Source organism: Aulonocara stuartgranti (genome assembly GCF_965226115.1).
Source record: "Aulonocara stuartgranti genome assembly, chromosome: 23".
Classification (NCBI taxonomy): domain Eukaryota; kingdom Metazoa; phylum Chordata; class Actinopteri; order Cichliformes; family Cichlidae; genus Aulonocara; species Aulonocara stuartgranti.
Window position 1 is genome coordinate 4,935,857 of NC_138958.1, and position 9,308 is coordinate 4,945,164.

Sequence of the window (9,308 nt, forward strand, 5' to 3'; positions counted from 1 at the left end):
ATTATGTCTTGAAATTAATTTGTGAAATTAATATTTTTGAACACAGGTTAGTACAATGTTGCAGTGTTTTTCATTTATAAGAGAATTAGCTACAATTACCTGGCATCCTGGTGTTAAATTGTCCCTGATTAGAAGATTACTAATCTGTTATCTCTAACAGGCAGAGTAAATTTCATTTAACCTGATTAATACAAATAGTACTGTGATTATTATTATTAATATGCAAGATATTTACTACAAGGCTGCACAACTGCTTAAATAATCAGGATGTGTGTGTGTGATATAGGCTATATTTCAAGGCAGTGATAACGTTGCCTTGAAATATAGATTATTGAAATTTAACATTCTTTAAAATGTGCACCGCATAGAAGATTGTGTGCCTGTGTGAGTTCCTGTTTTTGCAAGGAAGCAAGAGAAAAGGAGAAACAACCCTGACAGTCGAGTCAAAGTCAGAGAGTTTGTAGTGTTTTCAAGAGGAACGAGGCGTCGCTGGCCAGCTGTTGCTCAATAAGCCGTTGCCCCTGTCCATTAGGCCAGAGGAGTTAATAAGACATGAGACAGGCCAGACCCAAGTGAGGAATGAAGGTCATTGAGTCACTAAGCAGGCTGCATCCATCCAAGAGGGCCAACGTTTCATACAGCCCACAGGTTTCCGAAGCCCAGCTCACAGACAGACACACAAAGCCTGCCTGGTTCTTAAACAACACACAAATAGTAGTTCACCCCAGATGACTGCAATGGCTGTAGCTCGCAGGCAGAAATTATTACGAAAGCAGAACATCTCCCCAAATCTAACCCTTTTAGACAGAGCACACCCTCTGACTAACACGCTGCCATTCCACCCGACCTGTTAGCACTTAACAGGTTGACCCCAGCCACAAAGACAGCATTCACAATTTCACGCCTAGTTTAACATTCAGTTGTGCTTTTGTGTTTTCCCATCGCATAGAAACACGACTAATCATCGTCACCTCTCTCGCTCACCATCGTTCAAATGCCAAACCATTACACTGACAGAACTCTTGATCATTTCCTGCCATCTCAAGTGTTCTCTTAATCGAGTTAACACAAATTCAGGAGCGTAGAACCTGAAAATAAATTCTCATTTACCTCCATCGTAATAAACCATCGATGTGGTGTCATAAATTGTATGGATACCCACATGCAAGATTACGATTTGCAATTGTGTAGCATTGCGGCTAGGCTATCATACTAGTATGGCCTAGAGCAATGCTGTGCTAACACATTGCCTGCCCTTAGTGTTATGTGTGCAACTGTAATCCTGAACTGTGACCAGTCAACTGCTGTGTAAGAATTAAATGGTCGCACCTACAGTAATATTAACGTGCCCGATTGCAGGGCTACGATGAGGCCTACGAAGAAGCTCAGTGGGCGACTGAGCGAGTGCAGAGCATACTGATTGTACTGTAGATTCACTGATTAACTGATGATAGCATTTTCTGGTGGGGCTCCTCAGTGTAATGGACCAACTATAGATGGGTTTGTTTGTTCTTGAGTGAGGAGGGCCATGCAGTTCCTGCAGGGACTTAACATTAGTTCCATTGAGTGAGTCGACCATCTGCCCACCATTAACCCCAGAACCCTCCTTCTCTTTACAGGCTGGACAATTTGCTTAATATGGCCTATGGCGTAAAGAGGTAATTAAAAACTTCACCCAATGCCAGATGTCCATGTTGACTCAGTGATTTTTCAATATCCTTTTTTCCTGTTTGTTTTTATTATTTATTTTTTATTATTTTTTTCCTTGCATTTTTGCAATCACTTTGCATTTGCAAATTTGTTCAAGGTCAACTGCATTCTTGGTTCTTTGATTTGTTTGTATGTTTTTCCCCCGTCAGCTTCAGTTGGCTTTAAAACCTTCCCAACCACTCAAAGTGTAAAAAAAAAAAAAACCCAATCAGCCTTGTTTTCAGTGGTGATGAATTTGCTTTGTTTTGATTATGAAAGTGCTGGTGTTGTTTGGATTGTTTTGGGTTGTTTCAACAGATTTTGTTCTCTGGTGTAAAACTTCTCATTTCTAGGTGTGTTGGTTTTATTTCTACTGGATTCAGGTTCTCCTGCCTTGTCGCCATAAATCTAGAGCTTGGTCTCCCTTTAGGGTCAAATTTTAAATTTGTCACTGTGAATGTATGTTAGAATCAAACATTTTGTCAGTCAGATACAACCTATGACAAAATAAAAATTTTGCACACATTCTTGGTAGTGCTAATAGAATTCAAGAAAAGTTTAGCTAGGACTTCTGATAAGGCTAGATGAACCTGGATCCCTGCTGGAAACAGGAAATGCTGTTTCACTGCAGACAGTTCCAGCTTTGCTCAGCACTGCTCTGCTCAAACTCCTTTCCTTCGCCTCCATGTTTCATTTTGCTTTCTCACCAGCATAGGTGTTACATAACCCAGAGCAGCAGCCACTGTGGTGATAGATGTTCCATGTGCTGACGGTGGCACCTTGCATGTTGCAAGCACAGGGGGCATCATCAGTCAGTCAGCTTAGAAACTCAAACAGAACCCAAGGTTTAGCTCGAGAGATATTTTCTCTTTGCAAGTTCCTCTAAAAACCTGTAATTTTGCCAAACAAGATCATGTTTTTGCAGAATAACACTCTCATAGTGATGCAATATGACATTCAAAGGTTTAACGCTCTCCAGTAAGCACTTTACCCTCAACCCGAGTCTTTACATCATTTTATTAAAAGGTGAAAATAGGTGTCTGATTTAGCGGTCCTGATTGCAAAGCATGTCATCAAGTTGCAAGTGTTTTTCAGTGATCTGGGGCTATTTTTTGAAAGGAAAGAGAAGGAAAGTGTTAAGAGCTGGAAATGGTTTAGCTTTAGAAAGGACAGAATAGATATCTGGTCAGCTACACAGTTGCTATGCAACCCGTGGTCTGGTCTGTAACATTGGTTAGTGCTCGGTCCCACTCTGGTGGGTATGCTTGCATACACGCTTACACCCATACGCACACATACATACAGGCACACTCATTTCCACCTTCACAAATCCAGTGTAAGCTAGCCTTCATTTAGCCAGAAACCTGACGTTGTCCAGCTTAAATTTACAATTGGCATGAAGTTTTTTTAAACATAAGAGAGGCCTGAGTGTGGCTGAGCATGTCAGACAGTGAGGCCTTTTACGATTCATCCTAAAGGATCCTCTCAACAAGAAAGGGAGGCCACATGATTTGGTGTCTATTATAACCTAGTTTCTTGTTGCAAGAGTCTTGTGGTGGTAGGTAATTTAAAAAAAAAAATAGATCAAAATATTGCAGATTTATAACTATGAGTCCATGTCATCTTAATTATACACACTAATTTGATCTAAATCACAAAAGTGTAATTGCTGCAAAGAGCTCCTTACGGTTGATGATCTTGCTAACCTGAGGCAAGTATTAGCATCCGAAACAACTGCAAGCAAACTCTGTATGACCAAAGTCATGCAGGAAGGTCGTAGTGATTGACCACATATAGTCACTGGAAACAGGAGGCTCTGGGCCCCGAGCAGCAAGCAACGCTATCGATCAGTGCCACGAGCTCTGGAGTAGAACAGATCAGAACGCTCTGCAGGAGGGGAGAAGGGGGGAGGAATACACTTTGTACCTTAATGCCACTGGGCTGTAAAGTGCTTCCATTTTCCATTTAGTTTGCTCCCTCTTCCCTCCCTCCTTTTCCTTAAGAAAGCAGCCATCTCTGAGACAGCTGCAGCAAAGCGGAAATCTCAATTAAAGCACTCCCAATAATGCCTATAGTCGTTTCTTGAAGAGAGGTGGCATAAGAAATGAACCTTTTTATCTCATTTACCTTTTATTTAAAGGTGGGGGTATTTTTTTCTCCTCTCTCTTTCCTTTGAGCGGAAAGGCAATTAAGTGAAGTCAACTGAGGATTCAAATCTCTTGCATCACAAGAAAAAGGAGAAGATTATGAGGCGAATGAGAACAGATTTAGCAGGCTGGTGCATGATCTTTCATGAATTTCTAGCAACAGTTTAATTCAGCGACTTCCTGCAATTTAACACCTAAAGGAGCCACTCAGGGGCACAAAGAGAAAACCTTCATCTGCATCTCCTTCAGCAGAAATACAGCATAGCGCACACAGCGCCGTCATCATTCCAGACAGGAGACTTTTCAGAGCCAAAGAGTTCTTGCAGGATTTAGTGGCAGCTTAGCAAACGAATGCAGACTGCCCTGACATATTTGCACATACGTTCGTACGGAGTACTTGCATGTTTATCTGATATGGTGTGGTTTGGCTTTGAGATCAGTGGCTTGACCAGACTATTTGGCTGTAGAGAGTAGCGTGCGATTCAGGCGAGGATCATGGCAGGACCTTTTTGTTTTTCACTGGTTAGGGCGATTTCATGTACAGCAGATGCAGACACTGTTTCTCTGTGTGCCTCAACTTGCCCAGTTAACGCTTGCCGTTTTCTCTTCTTCCTCCCAACTGTGCCTCTCCTCTCAGGTTTTCACCTATCACTATTGACAGCATGACCAGCCTGGTTGGCATGAACATCCCCGGGCACACGGGCACCGGTTGGTGCATCTTTGTGTACAACCTGTCCCCAGATTCAGACGAAAGCGTGCTCTGGCAGCTGTTTGGGCCGTTCGGCGCAGTCAACAACGTCAAGGTGATCCGTGACTTCAACACCAACAAGTGCAAAGGCTTCGGCTTCGTCACCATGACAAATTACGACGAGGCGGCAATGGCCATCGCCAGTCTCAACGGCTACAGGTTGGGCGACCGCGTCTTGCAAGTCTCCTTCAAGACTAACAAGACACACAAGTCCTGAACTTTACCAGGTAGAAGCAGTTGCCCCGCGACTTTGTCTGCTCCAAAATTGCCCCCAACCCCCCCTACCCCCACCTCCACCCATCCCTTAGCCCCTTCAGTCACTACCACTACCACCCTACTACAGCCATCCAACACAGCAAACTCCAACCGGAACATAAAGCAACCAACAAACCATCAAGCAAATTGAACTAGAAATGGCTTATATTATAACTTTGGACCTATAAGCCAACGTTGCATAAGTATTACAAAAATGAAATGATGAAAACGTTCACAAGTTTTGGGAAGCTCCTGCGATAATGCAGGCTTCTCTTTGTTGTATATTCTTTCTGTTTCTTGTGGTTGTTATAATGTTTTTTCTCTTCTGTGTAAAACAGTAGCAAATCCCTGTATCCCCTTATTTCAGAGAAGAGAACGTCCTCTTTCGATTGGAGCCTTTTCTCTGTCTTGATTCAGGATTTGTTTTTCTTTTGTAAATCCGGATCCACTGTCGGTAGTATTATATACCTCCCCGTCTAGTAAACGGGAGGCGGCTCTTTTTTAAATTGGTGAACCATTCATTCATTTTTAGCGTGTATTTCAAAGCGTCCCCTTACCGATTACAAACGGGATTCCACGGGATCCCGGTAACTCTGATGTAGAAAAAAAATGAATTTCTAACATTGTTTTTGTTTTGTATCGCAAACAAAACATAATGTCTTTCCTCACTTGGGGTTCAGGGAGATGGGGCAAGGGAGGGGATGGGTTAGCTTTGCTGATGACACGTTCAGTAATTTAAGAAAAAAAAAATATCACTGTTGCCAAAGAGAAGATCTCTTTGCTTGGAAAAAAAAACACGTTTAGAAAAAGATAAAAATAAATAGAAAGATCTATTTTTATAAATGATAATTAAAATAATAATTATTGAAGAATTTTTACAAGAATCTGGATTTGAAAAAAAGAGAAAAATATTTTGACTGGCTAACTAGGGGGGGCCGGGGCGGGTGGGAGGGGGCACCACCTTGTCTTGTCGTTCTGCCGTGGTACTTTATAGGATCGGAGGTTGTTTTTTGGGGAATCCAAGTTGGTAGCGATTTTGTAGATGGAAGGTTTTGTGAACAAAGGATGCAATCTGAGGCAGGTGATTTTGGTAATTTTTCACACATGTACTAGTGCATAATTATTCAGCGATACCCAAAAGGGAAGGGAGAGGGGTCTTTCCGAGGCCTAACCATCCTCACAGTCCAGAGCCCAAAGCAAGAAGACCCTTTGTCCGCTTGTTTTCCTGTTTTTGTCATCAGTCGATATGGGATCTCAGTAAATAGATATATACACATCTATCCATTTAGAAGCATACTATACATTATCTATATCATTTTCTTCGCTCTTACATTTGAGAAGAACTTCCTTTTAGCGATCAACAGTAGGTGCTATACTACATTATTCACATATCTTAAATATCCAAGTTTGTTGTTCTATGTGTTGTTTAAAGAAAAAAAACTACTTTGATGTTGGCATTGAATTGAGCTGCTGTTCTTTGTTTAATATTTGTTTAATGTTGGCCCAGAAATCTGGTGAGACTATTTCTTTACTGAATAATCAGATTTGACTAAATCGGGCCTTGTAAGAATCACTGAACAAATTTTTTATTTGTTTTTGGGGGTTTTTTTTGTTGGTTTGCTGACTTTTAGGTTACTTGCTGAGCGTGAAACGTTTGTCAAAACTTAATGATGATTAGCTAGTTCCGTTAGTCTAGATATTTGTTTCCTTAAAAAGGATCTATGACAACTGTGTCTTTATTTGCTGTGTACAAATAGATGATATATATAAATATATATATAGTCTACATTTGTTTTACAATATCTACTGTACTATCTGAGTTGTCACTGTTCTTTTGTTCGTTTGAGCTTGTCTTTTTCATATGACAATTTATTATGAAGTGGTGGTTCAGTTACTTAGAAAAACTTGTGAGGAAACTGTTCAATTGTTGTCATGTTGCTTGTGGAGAAAAAAAATTGGATTAACTTTTAGTTAACTACCGCGGCAAAAGAAACCGAACAAAAGCTTAGAGTATAAACGTGTTGGTTTAACGGTTTGTTTCCTTATCTATTTTTGAAACTATTTATTTTTCTATTTATTTGTATTTATTCTATATTTATGATTCATTAATTTATCTGTGTATTTATGTATTTATTTGTTTGTTTCATTGTCTGTGTATTTGCGTGATTCTGGTACAGGGAGGGGGGCGTTTCTGAGCAAAAGGGAACAAAGCGACTAGTGGAGAGGCTCTTCCAGTAGTCCACTGCACTGAGAGAACTTTTAGTACGTTTGTGCTTTGTACCAATATATCAAAATTACAATATAAAAAAAATCTAAAAGTCAAGAAAACTGAAAAAAATGTCTGGAGGGTCGGGGGACGCTCTTCCCTTATTACTAGAAACAGTTACTCGCTATGCATAACCTAGTTAATAGTTCAATTTGCTATTGCTTTTTTCTTGTCTTGTTAAAATGAAATCTTTAGATCTTTTTCAATAAAGTTTAGTCTTAATAGAATGTTATAAACAGTCGTTCTGGTTCAATATAACCTGTGATAAGTTTGTGTAGTTCTAATAAGCCACTCCGTCCACACCCTCCCTCCACTTACTACCGCTTTGTGATGAAACCTTATGCAAAAATGTGGGTCTGAAAGCATAGTTTTCCGTTTCGGTTAGCATTTTGTATGACATTCAGCTCTCGGAGGCTCGGGCAGACAGACATTAAAAATTGTTGTTCGAGGGTCATTCATTGCACTGGACTAAATCGGTCAAAGAGTCAGAACTTATTTTTAAGAATGTTCATCATGTTTTCAAATGACGTACCAACAAAGCTTTGAGAAATTGTTACCATTGCACACCAACTGTTCTTTCCAGCAGTTGTTGCTATACATAAGAAGTACTCTGGAGGTATAAAAAGGGATTGTACCGATTCTATATTTTATATACTCTAATATGATATATATTATATATTTTGAAAGGTGAAAGGTAGGGGGAATGGTTCCAGAAGTATAAATATAAGAAATTGGATTTTTTTTGTTTGTTGTTAAGACTTGAAAACATGAAGGAGGTGTGCGGAGAGCATTTGAAACACTCAGACGCATGCTCGCATAGTACATCCTCCTCTCTCACACCTCACTCATCTGACAAGCTGGGTCATTTAATATCATTACCATTATCCAACCGTCATCTTTGCCATCCTGTTGCTTAATGTTCGAAAATGTCATGACAGCAACAAACCAACCAACCAACCAACCAGACCCCTTCATGCTCCCCGCTGCAGTCGGGAGCTTGAATTATGCAACGACCCCAGTAGAATGTTCTGATGTGTGAACTTATTTCCTACACTGTATGACTTTTGAACTCTTACGATGCGTGCCTGTGTTCCGCCTAAACCCTGTATGCACGTGTGTGTGTGTGTGTGTGTGTGTGTGTGTGTGTGTGTGCGTGCGCGCGCATTTGTGCATGTTTGTATGCATGTTCCTTTAAGTAACTGTGTGCGTGTTGTGTGTTTGTCCACATGCGTTTGTTAGTGTGGAGTACATCCATGTGTGTATGTACAGTATATACATATGTTCAGTGTCTGTGCTTTCCTCTTTGTTTTTTTTGTTTTTTAATTAATTTCTTGGCACATATATACAGATGTGTGTGTCCCTGAGTGCACCTGCGCGCGCAAGTGACTGAGACAGCTCAGAATGTGTGTGCGAATGTGTGTGCATGTCAGGGTGTTTGAAACATGGGGCTGCGTCACCTCGCTCTATGCCCAACCCCTATGGCTCACACCATCCCCTGTAGCGCCTTATAGTGGCAGCCTGCCAGTAGGAACAACGCAGCCAGTAGTGGAGGAGGGAAGGTGAACAGAGGAACTAGGCTCTTCTTGTCAGTTTTCATTTTCCTCCTGAGACGTGTTTGTTTACTATCTGAAAAATCTATAAATGAAATCTTTAAAGACAAAAAAGACGAAAAAATGTTCACGGGGCCCCATGACCGCGGCTCTCTCTACTCTCTCCTGCTTATGTTATTACTTAACAATTATCAATGATGATTATTATGATTATTATTGCTATTATTCTTAGTATTCTTATTCTTATTATTAATCCAATTACTGCGATGAATGACTTCATGTTATCCTTGCTAGTTTAGGTCATTTCTGAAACTGGAAACAAAATAAAAATCTTGCTGTAAATGTTTGTTTTTTCTTTTTCATAAAACTGTTGTGTTTGAATTATTTGTACTTTTGAATGTTGGGACAATAAAATGAGGTGTTAAGAGCTCTGATGTTTCATTTTTCCTCACATCCCTTCAAGGTAGGAAATCTTTTTGTGATTAACACTGTGAAAGGGTCTAACTTGAGGATGAGATGTCCAAGTGTCATCTGTGACTAAAAACTAGAAATAATCGTTAAAAACGAATAAGTGAGCTAGGTCAAATCAACTCTAGCTTTCATGCAGGACTCAAACCCCAGTCTTCTGCGTGAAAGTCCTTTGTTGCTCTTTT

The 9,308-nt window shown here is 40.3% G+C and overlaps 1 protein-coding gene across 11 annotated transcripts in view; it reads left to right on the forward strand.

Annotated features, from left to right (window-relative positions):
* Positions 1-9,082, forward strand: part of elavl4 (ELAV like neuron-specific RNA binding protein 4) — an 81,263-nt gene extending 72,181 nt beyond the window's left edge. For 9 of the 11 annotated variants that reach the window (XM_082525187.1, XM_082525188.1, XM_082525178.1 and 6 more), the window contains 2 exons: positions 1,620-1,658; positions 4,474-9,082. In XM_082525187.1, coding sequence (XP_082381313.1) covers positions 1,620-1,658; positions 4,474-4,801 — 367 coding nt within the window. In that variant the 3' untranslated portion in view covers positions 4,802-9,082. The remainder of the gene's footprint in view (positions 1-1,619; positions 1,659-4,473) is intronic. The other 2 variants (XM_082525184.1, XM_082525180.1) reach the window with 1 other exon arrangement.
* Positions 9,083-9,308: the final 226 nt, after the last annotated feature.